This window comes from Haemaphysalis longicornis, unplaced genomic scaffold (genome assembly GCF_048455015.1).
Source record: "Haemaphysalis longicornis isolate Haplotype H1 unplaced genomic scaffold, Haemaphysalis longicornis Haplotype H1 scaffold_1, whole genome shotgun sequence".
In the NCBI taxonomy this organism is placed as follows: Eukaryota; Metazoa; Arthropoda; class Arachnida; order Ixodida; family Ixodidae; genus Haemaphysalis; species Haemaphysalis longicornis.
In genome coordinates, this window is record NW_027526203.1 from 380,948,999 (window position 1) to 380,967,614 (window position 18,616).

At 44.0% G+C, this 18,616-nt stretch overlaps 1 protein-coding gene across 7 annotated transcripts in view; it reads left to right on the forward strand.

Annotated features, from left to right (window-relative positions):
- The window catches only part of LOC144155194 (putative phosphorylase b kinase regulatory subunit beta), a 75,796-nt gene extending 60,268 nt beyond the window's left edge, over nucleotides 1–15,528 (forward strand). For all 7 annotated transcript variants that reach the window (XM_077686486.1, XM_077686491.1, XM_077686490.1 and 4 more), the window contains 7 exons: nucleotides 1,756–1,955; nucleotides 3,188–3,242; nucleotides 3,349–3,428; nucleotides 5,722–5,854; nucleotides 9,413–9,520; nucleotides 9,591–9,665; nucleotides 15,181–15,528. In XM_077686486.1, the coding sequence (XP_077542612.1) occupies nucleotides 1,756–1,955; nucleotides 3,188–3,242; nucleotides 3,349–3,428; nucleotides 5,722–5,854; nucleotides 9,413–9,520; nucleotides 9,591–9,665; nucleotides 15,181–15,369 (840 nt within the window). In that variant the 3' untranslated portion in view covers nucleotides 15,370–15,528. The remainder of the gene's footprint in view (nucleotides 1–1,755; nucleotides 1,956–3,187; nucleotides 3,243–3,348; nucleotides 3,429–5,721; nucleotides 5,855–9,412; nucleotides 9,521–9,590; nucleotides 9,666–15,180) is intronic.
- The last annotated feature ends 3,088 nt before the right edge of the window (nucleotides 15,529–18,616 follow it).

Sequence of the window (18,616 nt, forward strand, 5' to 3'; positions counted from 1 at the left end):
ACCAGTGGGAAAGATTCACGAGAAACTTGTGTAGGAGCATAACCCCTAAACAGTCATCAATGCTTTTTTATCCTTACCTGTTATGCCTTGGTCTAGAGTACGTCGAAGTGGGATAAATTTCGGGTGGAGGTATTTTGCTTGTACATAGCATAAATTGTTTGCTGGATACAGGCAGGCATCACAATCTATAATAAAAAAAAAAGAAAAATTACTATGCATTATCTTAAGTTGAACTTCAGTATGGGGTAGGATTTAGAGGGGCTAGGCCAGACCAACAGCAAGGGTAGAGTGTGACGAAGAGCATAAGTAGGCAAAACTTGAAGAGAAAGGGTAAAAGTCTTAAAAAGAGCCACCGAAGTACTGATTAGGTACTAGTATGGAAGAGGGTCGAGGAGATAAGATTTAGTGTTAAGAAACAGAGTTGAGATCAAGAGAGGAGGGCAGGATAGATGAAACAAGATGATTGTTACGGTGGGAGGGACAGAACCCAATAAAGAAATTGGAAACCTATCAGGGAACAAAACATTTCGTAAAGAGTGTGCAGCTTTTCAATGTCAACGTTGTAAGAGAAAATAAATCTGCAATAAGCAGTAATTGTTTACCAAAATGGTTAGTGAGATTCAGCCTTAACATGGCAAAGGTGGAGGAAACGTGAAAGCAAAGGGAAAGTTTACATTCATCACGGGAAAGAATTTAAAATATTGGCAGCAGTTGGACATATGCTCTGAAAGATATAAATGATATTATAACAAACAGCGTGGTCAGGATAATAAAAAAAGGAGAAATTGTGTGCAGTTCTATAACTGTAGTGTCCAAGTGTAAAAAAAACAATCTCCCACCCTTCCCCCCCACAGAGAGAAAAAACAACTACAATACACATATCTCTATGGAGCATTTTTATTGTTTTTGATTGCAAGCACATCAATTGGGAGGTGGGTGGGGGCGGGGGGAGTAGCAAAACTATGAACATGTCAGTGAGGTTTTGCATAGGAGCAATTTGAAGTTGGCCAAAGCAGCCTCAGTCCTGCGAGCAACAGTTTTGCATGCAACAGCAGGAAGAGGTGGTTGTTTCGTGTTATTGATGGTGGTTACAGTGATGGCAGCGACTTCCGTAGAGGTTTTAACAAGAGGTCTGCATTTAACCTGTACAGTTGCAAATATGTCCGAGTTTCAGCAAACAGAGCACGAGGTCGCGGGTTCGATTCCCGGCCGCGGCGGCCACTTTTCTGATGGAGGCGAAAAGCAAAAACGGCCCATGTGTACGAGATTTCGGCGCATGTTAAAGACCCCCAGGTGGTCAAAATTAATCCGGAGCCCTCCACTCCAGCGCGCCTCATCACCTGCGTTGTGTCGGCGCGCTAAATCCTACAATCAAATCGAAGTTTCGGCAAACAGATCAAGGGGCTGAAGTTATCTTTTGAGAGTGTGTGTTCAGACTGGAGGCGAAATTAGCCGGGTGTACATAATGTTTCTCTTCATATTATGATTTTTCTAGCTTGGCCACTACTTTGATTTTTGCATGTTGATAGATGTAAATAATGCCGCTGCATGGTTGTTGCAACATTTCGAGATTTCGCATTTAAAAATGCTAAGAAGAGCACTACTTTTAATCTGTGTAGTGGTAAATGTGTCTAAATTCTGGGCAAAGGCTCAAGAGGCTGCCGTTGGTGTGAGAAGGCAAGACATATCTGAAATATGATGTGAGCCTGGTGCCAGTGTCTTGTTTCTTTTTTTTTTTTTTTCATGTGTTTTCAGATCACTGTGGGTGTATTTGGCCGAGATGAGGCCGTCATTGACAAGCCATTGACTCCAAAGGAGATCAAAAGCATCATCTATGCCCAGTGTAAAGACCATGTCTACCATGCAGTGCTGCTTCAAGAGGTCATTGTTTATGTTGGTCGCCTCATTTCCACCACACCAAAGCTTTTCGAAGGCATCCTCAAGATTAGAACTGGGTAAATTTTATAATCCTTTGCATGCTATGAAAAGAACTGGGTATCACATGCAGAGGTATTATTTTACGGTGTGAAAGATTTATTAACTGTGGTTTAATTTCCATGATGTATGAACTAAATTTAAAATGCATCTGACTTCGGAATGTTTGGAACCTCACTTGCATGACTGAGCAATCGGCGCTGATAAGTTTTGCAAAGAACTGTATTTCAGTTGTATTTCAGTTTAATAATGGCTATTCTAATTTAACCCAGCTTATTTTAATATGGTGTTACTGTGTACCTTGGTTCCCAACAAAACACATAAGTTATGATAAAGAATGCTGGTGGTGTAAAGCAAAACCAAATTATTTTTTAATACCAATTCTTGTAGGTAGACGGTTGTCAAGGTATGTCTGGAAAAGTCAGTGTAAATAAAAAAAAGCAGTTAAAATAAAAAAAATTATCACCTACGCTGTGGAGGCATTTGGGGCATCCTTGGTTGTGCCATGCCTCTCATTAGCACTGACCTAGACCACCCACCACTTGCAATTGTCAGGGCTGGATGCTGTGACTGCACTCACCTGTGGCAGGCACTCGTGCTGCAGCCAGGCTCCCGATGATTAGTTCAGTCAGTGTGGCCACGGTGGCCATCTTTCTGATAGAGGTGAAAAACGAAAATGCTCGCGCTTCTTGATTCACACATTCAATGTTCCCAGGGGGTCAAGAATAATCTTACAGCCCTCCACTACTGCACTCCTCATAGCCAAACGGTGGCTTCGGCACATAAAATTATTTTAATGTGGGACTCTCAATGCTGCTGTTAGCTGATCTTTTTCTCTTTTGTTGCCCAGCCAGCACTAGCCATTCTCCTGGCTGCCACAATTCCTTTTTGGCTGGATTGTAAATGTTTTCCTTTTTGTACTGGGGATTATTTTGCTTGACCATTTTTCTAGTGTGTGGCCATTTGGGTATCATTGCTGTCCATTTGTATCCTTGGCTTATTGAGTAAATCGCTATTTGCTGCCTGTTGCTCGGTGGTCTAAACACCCATAATTGATTGGGTGATTTTGCTGCAATAAGGCTTCAGAGAGAATGGACAAATCCTGTATTTGCCACAATACACTTTGTAGGTGCCATGAGTGTCTAATGAAATTATGAATGCAAGAACATAAAAAGTTGTCGTGGCTATGGGAGGTCACAGCTGTAATTTTTTCTCTCGATGTGTACAGCTTTATTTATTTTCTTTATTTTAGGTCTGTAATTCATGCAATGAACCTTTACCTCAAGTTCACGCAGCCGTCACCCCCGGTAGGTGCCTCATTCTGCTCTTGCGTATACGGCAGAATATTCTAAAGCCTATGGGGAATCCGCGCTAACATGACCCCCCTCTCCCTTTTTTCTCTCAATATTTCAGACCTTGGAGAGCCTGTCTCCCAGTGAACTGAGAAAAGTGGTGTACAATGTGTTCACCCTCCGAGACAGCACTGATGTGAAGTGAGCATGGACATTCTTGCTGTTTGGTTGGTGTATGGGGTAGCTTAAAGGGACCCACAGCACTTGCCATCGACTACTTGGAATGTATTTTGGGGTAAAGTCTATTATCCCAGCAATCTCCTCCTGCAGGAACTATAAAAATCCGTTCACTATCACCGAAGCTACGTGCGATGAGAAATCATGCATAATCGTTCCCTCTGAACTCAACTGCGGACTACGCGACTAGAGCTGCGCACTCTCTGTCGGAGAAAGGGGTTGGCTTGTGGCATTCTCTTCGGCTGCCTTCGATATATCACAGGCCAGGGAGTTTTCTCCTTTTCTCCACAACGGGGAGGAGTCTATTTCCGGTCTGGTGCAACAAAAAAGCAGGCATGGCTGCCTGCTCGCAAGCACGCACTCAGCCTGGTAGGGCATTTTTGAAGCAATAAGCGTTTGTTGTCGAGGGGTCTGGTTGAAAGGGAAGTATTGAGTTCGGCACTCAAAACTCCTCACCCGCTGCGGTGGCTCAGTGGCTAAGGCGTTGTGCTGCTGAGCACAAGGGAGCGGGTTTGATTCCTGGCCGCAGCGGCTGCTTTTCTGATAGAGACGAAAAGCAAAAGCTCTCGTGTGTACGAGATTTCGACACACGTTAGAGTTCCCCAGGTGGTCAAAATTAATCCGGCGCCCTCCACTATGGTCTGCCTCATCGCCTGCGTTGCGTTGGCACGTTAAACCCTAAAGTCAAAGTCAAAACTCCTCACACACTCAAAACGCAAACGAAACACCAAAACTGTTTGTACAGGTTCAGGCATAAAAGAGGTTGGTGTACAGCACTGATGACGGTGGGTTGTCGCGGGAAATGTGAGAAATAAACCGTAAAGTTGACCAGCAACACCCAATAGGACAGCCACTGTGCTGAAATGACGCAATTTCAGTGGTGCCAGTATATGCATAATGAGGTAAATTGAAGAGAGCGCGGTTGGTTTTTCCGCGTCTTTCACAGCGATTTGCGTGCTCACCGCTTTACGTGCACGTGTAATATTTGGCTCAGGTGTTCCTGGCAGTGTAATCTAAATGTCACACAGGTTTATTTTCACTGCTCAAAGCGTGTTGCAGGGTCTCATTAAGCTAGTATGCGCACATACTTTGTGTGCTTGTGCTTGCACAGTACCTTGTTAACTTGCATAATGAGCACACTCCATGTAATGAACGCATCCCCTACATTAGCCTTAAAAGTTTGAAATTTTTAAGCCTCCCACATTATGTAAGCCTCCCACATTATGAAAGCCATTATGTAAGCCTCCCACTGCTCCCATAAAGCAGTGGTTTATGGGAGCAGAGCTGTTTGGTGGAACACAGCTACTGCAAATTGTGAACCCCTCTCTCACAGTGGGCAGGGTGCTTGTTATCTGATCCCCTTCCGTTCTGCAACGCAAAGTATTCAGCCCTGAGCACTGGCATGATTGTGGGGAGCACTTGTGCTGGGCAACTGTAGATAACTTGAAGCCTTCAGATTTTAACAATTTTTCTCCTGGTTTTTGAGCGGCTTCTAATGCATGGTAGAAGCTGGTTCTGGCGTTTTCTGTAAGGGGGTAACCTCTGTAACTCATTTCATGATTGAGCACTGGCCGCAGATCTGCACAAGTTCAATTCGCAGTAGTGTAAAATTTTTCGAATACCTGAGTTAAAAAAGGTTTGTTCCTGCCAACTGCAACTGGAATGTAGTTGAAATTGCAGTGCAAGAAAATTGTGGAAATGCTTATTACCTCTCATAGTCAATGCACCCTGAACATGTGTGATTTTTTTGAGGTTAGGTAAATGCAGTATGTTTTCACACTCGAAGGCAGCTTTGTGGGGCACCAAGCCTAGTACGTATTGTCATTTGTTGAAATAGTGGTGAATGTTGACATAACTATACAGTCAGAGATCTTTGACGCTTGATAAAATAGAGAACCTTGAGCGCAGTGCAATGAGGCATGCATCAGCTCGTCACAAAACAGTGCCATAATGAAAAGTTGCTAGTGAGAGTGGTTTCTAGTAGTCCCTGGGATTTGAGACCCTTCGCATGTGTTTCTAGTGAGAAGGCATGTGTATTTTTAAGCTTCACATACTGCTACAACATTGTGAGAAATAATAGAAGCTGCACGGGCCGTTGCTGATTTATCCAGCAAAGTGCTGTTATACTCGGCATTACTTTTTTTTTTTTTGGCACACTGCAGCTTTTGCTTTCTGCCCTTTTCTGTAAAATTACCAAGAATCCGTCTTACATAAGCTCCACTTTCTTTTTTTTTTTCTTTTTTTTTATATATACCAGATTGTCTCAGCACTGCACAAGGCAGATAGAAGGTGCACTGTGCCGAGTGCCCAAGGACTTCTTTGATCGGGTGTGGGATGTGATGACCCGGACACCAGGAGGCATTGTCGTCGCTGGGCACCATTTACCACAGGTAAGCTTTCACTTGAAGCTGCATGGTGTCTCCATGCTCAGATAAAGGCTTAACCTTGACTGTAAGCACTCATGTGAGAACCAAGTTGACTTCTGTTCATCAAAAGAATGATGTTCAAATTTGGGTGCCGTGCTAAAGCTACACCTAGGCTGTGAGATCAAAAAAGTTTTTGGTTGCGCACCAATAGTTTATGTAGAAGTTTGTTTTGGAAATACTGTATGCTGGACCCTCCTCCTCAAGGAGAGGGAGAACAGCTAATGAGGTGAAGAAGTAAAAACAAAACAATTAAAAAATTATTTAGGAATTTAAAAAAACTTCGGAAGGCATATTGTACTTTGAATGGGTCGTGAAGAAAAATTGCATTTGTGTGTGCTTAATTTTGTCTGCTTGAACGGCCTTTTAAGAATATAAATCCCAAATATTTTCACAATTATTGCTTCTGGAATTTAGGTGATGCCCTTGAAATTCTCGTTTTGAGGCACATCGCAAGCGACCATGCGCACATCGTCGGTCAGTAGTGCAACTAGCAGTGACGTCACATTAAGAACATTCCACGGTTAATGTATATTTTTCTCTACAGCTGCAAACCTGATATTTAAAAAAATTTATCAACGTGACCAGTGTCGCGACCGCTTCAGTTGTCTGGCAACCATTGTGGCAGAATTAAGACCATTTGGCTGTTTGTACAGTTTGTAGCCAGTTTCCCTGCTGTAGTTCACACTTTTTGCCGAATTCTCTTTGGGATCTTAATTTTTTTTTTATATCAAATTGCACAAAACCGCTCAAGCAAAAAAAAAAAAAGTGCCCCTTGTGCGATTCAAACTTCCGACCGGCGGGCTGGCCCAATGTTACGGCCAGCCTGCATTGAAGTCGGACACTTTACCCACTACACTATTGACGTGAGAAGAGCACGCGCCAGAAAACTGCTGGCATTTGTAACCTAGCATTTTAGTGTGTTTTTGTAAGCTCTAATCAACCCAGAGCTTTAACTGCCAACTTACTGTTGAACGCTTCTGCAGTAAGCCAAAGGGGAGCACATCCATTCAATGAAACAGTGTTAACAGCATTATTTATTGGAGGAAACAGGAAAGCAATCGAACTGCGTGATGGTGAGACTCGGCGACTTGGTGTTGTATCACTGCTTCTTTCTAGTTATTTCTGCGCTTGATGAGTAAATGATGGGTTGGTTATAAGTTCCGACTACTCGAAGTTCCTTCGATAAACGTGTTTTTGTAGTGTAGTGAATTCTCATTTTTGTTCGCAAACTCGCATTACAGGCTACGTGAGACAGATGTCGGCAAGCTTGTGCAAGGATACCGGTTAGCAGAATGATAGCTTAGACTTGTGCGAAACAGCGTAAGCAGTTTACAAATACCCAGTTTACTTTAAACGTGGTTACTTTTGCCTGAGCCTCTCGCCCGCGTTGCTGACTGAAAGTTCGACCATGTTGATCAGTCATATCAGAGATCAAACATCTCCTGTTCAGTTGCAGGGTTAGTTTTATTATGGCACCGGTGTTGTAGCTTTATCTGACCCTTTGCGAGCCTGCTCTATGCCGACATATTGTGCAGATAAAGGGGAACTGTGATTGGCTTCTTACCAAGACGTCACTTCACGTGTTGAGGGGACCCGCCGCGGTGGCTCAGTGGCTAGGGCATTGTGCTGCCAAGCACAAGGTCACGGGTTCGATTCCGGGCCGCGGCGGCCGCTTTTTTGATGGAGGCGAAAAGCACAAACGCCCGTGTGTACGAGATTTCGGCGCACGTTAAAGATCCCCAGGTGGTCAAAATTAATCCGGAGTCCTCCACTACGGCGCGCCTCATCGCCTGGGTTGCGTCGGTGCGTTAAACCCTACAATCAATCACGAGTTGAGGGGAAAGCCTTGGTGAAACTGTAATTGCATTTTTTTTTCTATTTGCCAATATCGGGCGACGAAACGGGTATGCATTGTTTGTTTACTAATGTTCCACAGTTTACCTAAGTACCCACACAACACAGTTTTTTTCAAAATTTCTTAAAACCCATTAAGCTTCTGATTGTGAATGACTAGCAGTGGGAAAGCAATTATAAAGAGTCATTATTGAATAATAGCGGCAGTGAGACAGCTGCGCATATTGCGCAGTTCCCGTCACAGAACGACTCGTTTATGGCTTCAAGAGCATTATCATCATACCGGGTCAGCTCTCGCCACCCTCTAATTGCGACATACTGTATGGCAAACCACACATTGGGGCCACCACGCTTCCAAACTGAAGTTACCAAAACTCAGAAAAATAAACAAAAGATGTTCAGCGAGAGACTTAGGGAGTGCCAATCTTGTTACTGGGAGAAATCGGCATAATTAGCTGCTCTTATTTCAGGGCTCTTGTTATCTGCAAGACTATTTTTATTCAGACGAGTCCCCGCAAGGCCCTACAGAGGAGACTTGCGGGGCCTTGATCACAATTAAATCGTATTACAAAGATCATAATTAAAATTTATTACAAATTATTGGGTAGTCGTGTTGTGAACAGGTGACGTTCTCTCTTAATAATTAAGCCATCTGGGCTGATCCTCTGGACATTGCTTTATTCTTCATCTGTTCCATTCCTCTTTTGCACGTGTTAACCTCCTCTCTTACCTGTCAGCCGATGAGTGGCGAGTCCTCGACTTATAACCTGCTAGCCTCCTCTACAGGATTCACATTTCGTGACCACAAAATCTTGAACAGTTAGCTGTAGATGTCTCACATTAGAAATGTTGAATTTTGCATCACCAAACTAATTCGAAGTGGCGTTAACTACATCACACCATTTTTGCTTCTTGATTAATTAACAAGGTAGTCAAAATAAATTAATCTTTCTAATGGGTATACCTGGGTGAAAACATTAAATACACAGTGGTTGAGTGTCCGCAGATACGGCAAATACCGAAGCTTCTGCTAGACATTGTGTGTGCTCAAATGAAATTCAGGAAAATTCACGTGCGACATGAAGTTGTGGCTGCTTCATTATGCACCCACTGATAACAGTAGCAGTTGTGCATGTGTAACACAGCACAGTGGTGTCTATGCTGAGATACGTGATGATTGAATGATATGCTCCACCAGCTGGTTGTTTGAATCTAACATGTTCAAAGCATTGCAAAATTTACTGCACTCAAGAAATTTTAACTGCAATGGCTGCATTAAGTGTTTCTTTTGGTGGTCTGCAACTTTGTAGTTGGAAATTTTTTACTGGATTTGCTTGTGACAAAGTTGCTTTTTTTTTTTCACCAGTTTATAAATAAATCAAATGTACTTGAAGTACTGTAACGTAGTACTGAAAAATTCAATTTTTCTCATTTTTAATCTTTGGTCAAAGTTATGTGGAACACCCTGCCAAATTATGGCTTATATCGAACATCACCCTTAAAATTTTGAGTACTATACATTTCATGCTCTGTACATCCAATTATCATTTGCATATAACTGTCATCGTATCCCTTTTGAATTCAGTATACATCCTAACATCCTAATGTGGCTGTAATTGAGTATTCCCATAAAATTGATATATGCTGTTTTCTCTCTTTCTTTTTCAGCAACCTACACTGAGTGAATTGACCATATATGATCTAAACTTTGCTCTTCAAGTGGAAATGTTACTGAGCCATGTTTCCCTACCAGAGTACAGACACGTTATGATCGAGGTAATGTGCATTTCTCTGGACTGCCGTGACGCAGTGTGACATGATCATTTTGTGCGGGGTCTTGTTTCAGCTCCTCATGGTGATCGATGTGATTCTGAAAAGGAACCCTGAATTCTCCTTTAGTGAGAAAGTTGACCTGGATGTGGTAAGTGCTTAACTGCATGCAAGCAGTCATGTGCAGCTCTGTAACACACCATCAGTTTCCTGCAAAGGCACATTTTACATATGCAAATTATTTTCTGACAAAAAAAAAACATTTTTCTTAACAGCCCGGAATATTTTTAAAATTCGTATTCTTAGCTTAAATTCAAATATATTCTAGAAGTGTTGCAAGTATCAAATTTTGAACTGACAATTGTATACAAATTGTAAAAACTGACAGTGAACTGAATCGAATATTTTTGAATTCAAATTGTAAAAATTGACTGCTAATCGAATCTGTTATTGCCAAACGTGAATATTTTTGGTATAGAGCTTCTAAGAAATATTAACACACTTCTCAACACGTATAGAGCTTCTAAAAAATATATACAAAAAAAAAGGATTACTTAGGCAGTGAGGACTTGGCACATCTGAGGGTTCTGAAGAAAATGCTACAAAAAATAAATTCCGACAGCAGATAGCAAGCAAAGATAGCAAAACATTGGAACCAAAATTTGGCGTACAGTGCCCCAAAGAAATGCAGGTTTTTTAACTCTTTGAGGCTGGAATTTTTTCGCCAAATGCGAAAAAATTCGACCCTCAAGAAATTCGACCCTCAAGAAAAAATCGACCCCCAGGGTCGATTTTTTTTTATTGCTTATTTAAATTCTTTGGATGAATCTATTTCGAGAAAAAATTATCGTAATTTTTTTAGGGTGACCATAAAGTGACAAAAAAATCGTTTGTGCTGTTACATATATGTGGTTTATTCATGAGTAACACAAGAAAAATTCCAAATAAAAATGAGAGAGTAACAAGCCAGCACCTTTTGAGTGAATTAAAATCAGATAGACATCAGTTTCGCTGGCGCAAAAAGAGGGAAGCACCCTGAGGACAATACCGAAACCAGCCACTGCGTGCGCGGCCGGATGCGGGAGCGATAGACGGCGCACCGCCATAAAATACAAAAAAAAAAAAAGGAGAAAAAAGCCCCATAAGTTTCGCAGGCAACCTTGGTCTGTGGCAGGAGCAAGAAGCGAGAGGCGCCCGTTGGGCGATACCCAGCGCGGCCCCTCGTTAGCGGATGCGCAAGCGATAGCCGGCGCGCCGCTGAAGTAAATCATAAAAAAATAAAGAGAAGAGCCATCGGCGCAAGAAAAAAATTTGACGTATCTCTGAAGTGTGGCAGCACATGCCAAATAAGAGAAGTTGGCGAAAAGGCGCACTTTTTAAAGATACAAGCAATGCCGTACATGTACATCATTGACCATTTTGAAAGTGTTTGCCGATGCCGTACATGTACGGCCGTGACCGTTAAAGGGTTAACATGCTGTGAATACAAAAAGTGTATCTGATAGGTCCCTCCAGTCATTGAAAAGAGACTAGGCATGTTAGTGGCTGGCATGACCTTACTGCAAGCCAAAGAGTAGTAACCCTTGACTCCTCACTAATTGCACTCTATGGACAGGAAGCTTCTTTCTCACATAAATTTTACCCAAGTAGCATTCCACATCAGCTGACACACACCAGAGTAAGCATGCACTTGTTTTACGCAAGGCTTACACATGTTTGGCTTTTTTGCACAGCTTCATGTTGTGCGAAAACGCCAACTCTAAGGGGCATGTAGTGCAATGAAGCTTGAAAGTTCGCATGTTGTGTGGCAGAGCCAACTTTTTTTACTCTATTATTCGTAAACTTTGAATACATTCGAAGACTTTGAATACTTCAGAGGATAAAACTGCACTGTGAATACAGTTGAATAGCTAGCACTATTAGTGAAATACAGTCGAGTCCACTTAAAACGGTACCATTTATAACAATATATTGGATATAAGGATGAACAGCTTTGGCACCGTCCGCTTTTGTATGCTTTCCATGGGAAAATAAACCGCTTATTACAATGTGCCAGTGCCGGGATATCGAATATAACGATTGAATCGGGTTACAGCAAGCACCAAAAATTCAAGGTGCCACCGGCTCTCCACGCCAACCACGCCGACACCACGCGCCGCGATGCGCCTCGCATCCCGTCCACCCCTCAGAAAACGAGTCAACTGCGCAGCTTAAGATGAATGGAGAGGAGAAGGGGAACAGTTCTCCTTCCAAACACCCCTCCGGATGCCGCCGCTTTGTCCCCGTTCCCGTGCCTGCTTCTTTGAATTTGACTGGGTACCTCTTCAACTACCTCCGTTTTTCCGCGGATCAGACGTCAGTGATGATGTTTTTGAAACATCTGAGGGCCTCATTGAAAAGGCGATCATTGCGCGGATACATGCTGCGGACAGCGGTGGCAGTGACAACTCTGATGACGCGGTTGCACAGCCTACTCAGGTAGGACCTTTGCAGGAGGCCCAATGCATGACAGTCCCTCAGGGACTTTGTTTCCACCAAGGACCCTTCACTCAGCTAGGTGAAGCACCTATAGATGCTCTTGAAAAAGGTGCACGCCAGCTTCATGTGCAGCAAACACAGCTGATACCGAGTATGGCTTCTTTTCCACAAATAGGTAGCAGTACAACCTTGCTTGCCTGCAAATAAAATGTTTTGAGCTCTGCTAAGTCTTTTTATTTAGCAACCCGCATATAACAATCGTCGGTTATAACGATGGGATTTCCTTGGCAATTGGATATTGTTATAAGTGGACTAGACTGTATTCTATGTTTGAAATGTTTGCACACTTCTAATATATTCTGGATGCCGCAGAATTAGAGATGTTTTTGACCATAGGTCGGCAGGCTCACTCACAAGTGCACTCACCCCCCCCCCCGCACCACTCACGAGTGATTGGTGAATGAGCCTCGCCATTGTTTCGAACTGGCAAGTGCGAGTGAGTGCAAGCGCTACTTGCAGTGAGCCCCCGCTCACCACTCGAGAGTGCGCGTGCTCTCACTACGCGCATATGGTGAGCCCCACTCGCCACTCACGAGCGCACGCACGCGATTTGCAGGGCTTACCGCAGTGACCGCCACTCTTGCGCTTGTACACGCTGTGGGCTACTCGTCATGGGAGCCGCTCGCTGTGATGGTTGTTAACGATTTCTTTTAGCCTCGGGAGTATGTTGTCACTGCACTCCTGCTATGTGGCGCCATGGAATTAACTCTCTGGTGGCGTGTTAATTTAGGAATATGATTTGGATGAGCGTCTGATGCCGTAATGCATTGATACTTTTCCATGTCATGACTCATGGAGGGACTGCTGCGCACGCTCGCATGCGAGTGGTGGCAGCGAGTAGTGAGGCACGCTCGCATGCGAGTGGGGGCAGCGAGTAGTGAGCGCGTGTGAGTGCGTGTAGTGACGGCGACGGGTGAGTGTGAGTGCTAGTGAGTACAGGTGGTGTGGGCGAGTAGTGAGCATGAGCGGGGGAGTAAGTCCGGATGTGGATGGCGAGAGGTGAGCGTAGTGAAAGTGAGTGCGAGTGGTGACTGCGAGAGGTGCACGAGTGAGCGAGTGGTGAGCGTCAGTGCGAGTGAATGAGAGTGGTGAGGGCAACGGGTGAGCGTGAGTGAGTGCATGAGGAAAGATATATTGTTCTGAGTGAGTGTGAGTGAGTGGCGTCTAGTTTTGCTGAGGCATATTTTTGGCAGTACATATGATTGTCTCTATTGTTTCTCACTGTAAGGGCATGGTTAATAGCGTGTTTTGTCTAATACCATATTTAATCATATTAACATACCATGTCCATTTATAGCTGCTACTTAGCTATGGCATCGTGGCAGACGTTGCGGCCATTGAAGGGGAGGTCAGACGGGCTTCAGTGTTTATCTAGCAATTATCAATTTATTTTTTTTGAGGGGGGGTGAAGAAGGCGTCGAGGCATCGCAGCAGTACAAAACACAATAAATGGTAAAGACATACCATTTGAAAGTCTACAAGCTGGTCACTTAGGCAAATAGTTTGAATATAAGCAATGATATCTTTGTTGTAAACAGCAATATCTTTGTTGTAGACATGCATAAGAGCCATTGCTACTGCTACATAGCACAAGTCAGCTACAATACTTATTTATTATGTTAAACAATGATGGCGCACACAACTGCTCATTTTGTTTTATGTGAAAAGTTTTATTTTTCTCAAGAAACACTTTTGTTTAGTACCGACAGCTTTGTTTTGTGGTAATTAACACTGATTCCTTATGGGCTACACTGCAGTGGGTGTGTGTCATGACAGAAAAAAAATTGAATATTACATAGTGCATGTTTAGTGGTAGATGAGTGTTTAGATTGATATTTTTCTTTTCTGCCTTTTTTAAGTTGAGTGTTGCTTTATATAGAAAAAGCATGGGAGCTGTTTCTAATATTGCATAACATTGGTGCTGGCAGGTTGGGTTGACAGTCTACCTCAAAGTTTAATTAAGGTTGTGAATGTATCAGATTGGTTGGTTACACTTGGGTACATTTTTCCTTCCTTGGTGCAGTGTTAAAAAGCTTGTGTTATTGCTGTATTACATGTATTTCTTGCCATTTAGGGGTTGCTTGTGCATTCTAATGTCTGTTGGAATTCGTGAGTGGCACTTTTGAAAGGGCACAATTAACTGACCAGCTTGTATCGTGTGAATATATTCCAAATGCTCGAGACACCAAAGGATGTCTGAGGCAAGATCTGTGCACCTCCTTTTCAACTTTGTACAGAATACATGGGTCTTTTTTTTTTCTTCTTAGTTATTCCCTAATTACACCTTGTAGAATATGCAGGTTATTGGACAAAGTTTTCTAAACCAGCTAATCGATTCAATTGTTTCTGTCAGTAAACAAGTTGAAGCAAGTAATCAATCAAGCACTACGAGGGTGTACCGTAAGAAGTCTGTGTGTGTACTTGGGAGCACAGCACGGTGTTAGAGTAGCACATACTTTCAGGGTTGTTTTGTACATATTTATGCCGTCTGATGCACACATGTTAAAGAAAGCAAACAAGATTCGTTTGGATTTGCTTAATGATGCGAACAAACCAAGTGAGGCTTGCTTGCACACCCAGAATGAATCTGCATCAGATCATCCAGTAATTTTTGCATCTTTTGAAGGGGCTTATGCACTATTTATAAAGAAGCTTTAATATTCTTTTCGTAGATGTGCAGTGTATCAAAGCAAGCATTGTTGAATTCTTTGTTGGTGATGAAAGCTTGTTTAAAATTAATAAACAACTTCAAGGAGAATAAAAAAAGTTTCTCACCAGTTTCTCAACATTTTCAAGTGTTGCTATTTTCATTTCAGTTATGTCTTGAGAGCTTGTGAATTCATTCTCATTCGTAGCGAAGTTTGTTTTAACAATAAATTCTAACAATGACAGTGTTTGTCCATTTTTATTGCTTGCATAATGGTTGATGAACAATAATGTTACTGGGATGCTTTGGATCACAAATGTTCTCTTCACAGTTTCGAAGCAGCCACACTGGAGCAGTAACTGCACTGAATCAACTTTTTTGGCGAAATATTTTATTTACGCAGATTTATGTTGATCTGTGTGTGGGCTATCTTTGGTTGCAGTGACGTAGTGGGCATTAATGAGTGCTATGTTTTGCCCAGCTGATCGAGGACGCTTTCAAGCTATTCAAGACAGAGCAGCACCCGCAGGACTCGGACACCAAGAACATGACTTCCTTCTTTGACTCCCCTACCTCTGTGACTTCGTGCTACCTCTCGCGTGGGATTATGACACGCCTGCTGACTTCTGGTTCAGAGAACCTGAGCACAGAGGAGTGCTGTATATCGTAATGGGCCCTGCGCAGCAGTGCCCTTGAAGTCTTTATTTCTCGTATAGTCGCTCTTCAGACAGTATGGCCCTATTACCCAATCTAGTCCACCATGCAGTCTGGTATGTTGAACTTGTTGATGTAGTGCTGATCTGTTAAAATATACTGCTCCCCCTACTTTCATGCGCTTCTTCTTTTGTCTGCCACAGTTACGCACAAATGTCACAGCATGTGTGAAATACACTTGGCCATTGCCAACGTTCAACAGACTTTGCAGCCCGTAGGCTCCAATAGGCTTTGTTGATACTGCGGGGGACAAAAGCTTGTGAGACATGAGAGCAATGACTGCATTTAATTTCTGTGATGACCGGCAGTCCAGTAAGTGCTGTGTGGTTGTAGGCAGTTCTTGGCTCCCTAGTATACTACCTGCATGCATTGCAGGAGGCGGGCCTCGAGGGGAAAGTGCCAGGGTAATTTCACCCTGCTCCCATGTCCTGCAAACCTTCCTGCGGTGCAGGCTCGTTCCCGTGGTAAGGGCTCGTACGGCTGTTGGCAGGGGAGTGCAAAAGGAACAGTTGCCCTCTCCCTCGCCTTCCCCCCCTCCCCCCTCAATGCGACGGGTTTGCCTCCCTCAAAACTAGATCCTGCCGACGCCCATGGCTATGGATGTCTTCTATGAAAAGCGAAATTTGTAGCCATATATAACCACTGCTCCAATTGGCTCTGAAGCTTGCAGACTGTTCCTGTTTCAGCCAGGGTGCCAAGGTTGGTGGGAATGAATTGTATATCAGATGGTGGCACCCCCGGCTCCTTGGCGGGGTGCCTCATGTATACTGACTGCTGTCTTTCCGGGACCCTCGTCTCCACCAGATAGATTTGATACAGCTGCCTGAATGCCTTAGCAGATAACAGCAAGCCCTGTCCAGATGTCTTTGGAGGTCGATCCCACCAAACGAGTCAGTCATTCCACCTGCCGCAGTGGCTAAGGCTTTGGATATCAAGCCGGAAGACAGCTTCAATCTGGGCCGTGGCAGCGATCCCACCAAACGAGTCAGTCGTTCCACCTGCCGCAGTGGCTAAGGCTTTGGATATCAAGCCGGAAGACAACTTCAATCTGGGCCGTGGCAGTTGGTTTTCTGATAGAGGCAGAGGACAAAAACCCTTGTGTGTCAAGATTTCAGCCACATGTTAAAGATCCCAAATTAATTCAGAGCCCATAGACCCTCTATGGCATACCTTGTAGCCCGGGTGTATACCTTTGGCATGCATAATCCCCCAAAATAAAGAATAGTCAAGTGTTCCCTTTCCTTTCCCATTGAGGTTAAGGGAGGGGAGGCATTGTTTGTACTGCCTGCTGGCTGCCTTGTGTCATCTGTTGCTATCAGTATGCTATGCTATGTTTCCGAAGAACTTGGTGGCGATCCATGCTTTCAGTCTTGACCCTGGGAAACTTCATTTCTAAGAACCTTCAGGACTGTGCCATGGGAAAACAAGGGAATCCAAGGATTCTGTGAAAATAAAGCAATGGAACCCTCCTCCTTTTTTTCCAGAGCTCTCATCTAGCCATGTAAATAAATGTTCCTGTGGTTACAAGCTCCACCCCTTTCATCGTTTCAGCTCAGCCCATGTCACTTCCGACAACGCAACCGCAACTACACTAAGTACATCCACAGCACCCGACAATCTACGAGCCCCTGTAATGAACTAATTTATACATCGATATGCGCTGCTTTGTACCTGTGCATAGCATTTGTAAAGCCATTCACTTGAGTCCGCTCAAGTTGGGTTTTTTTTACAAATGATCAGTCGTAAAAAAAAAAAAATCTTACAATTGCTTTGGCTTCAAGGGACCATACAAACAATATAAAAGTTTAATTCACTCCCAAGATTGCCATATCAGCAGTTGTGGCAGTTATACTGCAAACTTCAAATGAGGAAACCAGATGCTGGAGTGGTGGCTCACCAGCCACTTTCTTGTAGTGTACTGCCCCTATGATGTCATAGGGACTGATAGTTGTTCGATTGGTAGCCACCAACGAAAACTTCCACCAACAAACATAATCGTGTGATTGTAGGAAATTTGAAAGGTTGGCAGTGTTTGGGTAAGATCTCTCTTGGGGTGGAATGTCTTTTAGGGCCATGGAGTGTGGATTTGGGCACACTCAAAGGCCAGTTCTTTTTTGTAAGACAAGGAGGTATATTGTCTTCATGGTCTCTTAGATGTGAATTGTAGATAAGTGCAGCACTACTGCAAAAGGTTCAGTCCACTACATAGAGTTTCTTAGTAAGTATACTGTAAGAAACTCTATGGTCCACTACACCTTCAATTAACCATTGAAATGTTCGTCAAAAAACTCCCAAGCATTTCCCCGAGGGTGAACATGGTTAAGTGCGAATGCACGGGGTGATGCTATGAGGGGGAGTAAAGTTAAAATCCGTTAGCATTCGCCCTTGAGCGCGCGCGAGCCGACCCACGGAGGTCTGGCAGTTTATCGCTGCATATATAGGGGGGTACGCCGCGCCGAGCGCGCCGAGCCAGGTGGCTGAGAGAGGAGGCGAGCGCAAGGGGAGAGGGACAGCGGCGCACGGCAGCTGCAGCCGAGCGAGGGGGAGAGGAGATAGTGTGACGTCACGGTGGAGAGAGAGGCGCGCGGCAGCTGCTGGGGAGAGGAGGCGCGCTGTGACGTCATACCATGACGTCACGGCGCGAGGAGCGGTGCGGGGAGCGGCGCGCACCCGCGCAGCCACGGCGAGGAGGCGGAGCGAGCGCGGTCACGTGGTGAAGTGACGTCACCGCGCCGTTGCTACCGACGCTCCTCTCCGCTCCACGCCGTTGCTAGGGAGAGGAGGACTGCGGACGCCGCCGCCGCCGGCGGTGGAAGGTTTGGGGTCAATTATAAAGTGCATTCGCACTTGAAATGCCAAGATATGTCCACTAAAGTCGCAGCTTTAGGGTGTGTTGAGGACCGTACATACCTGTTCAACCAGTGTTTAGAATGCTGAAAAAGTAACTTCAACACATTTTTTGAAGCTGTAATTGGTATAAATGAGTGGTGCTATACTAACAGTGTGTATGGCACCTTTGAATGCATTCACACAGCATCAACAGAAATGATGTGAACACCTTTTATCAATTCATGAAGTCTATTGGAACTTAGATACCCGCATTTAACTACTTCCATGTTTTCTAGATAATGATCGCTTGCATATGGAATTTCATTATCATACTGTTCATTTCGAGCAAAGCACCTGGTGGAGGACCCACGTTC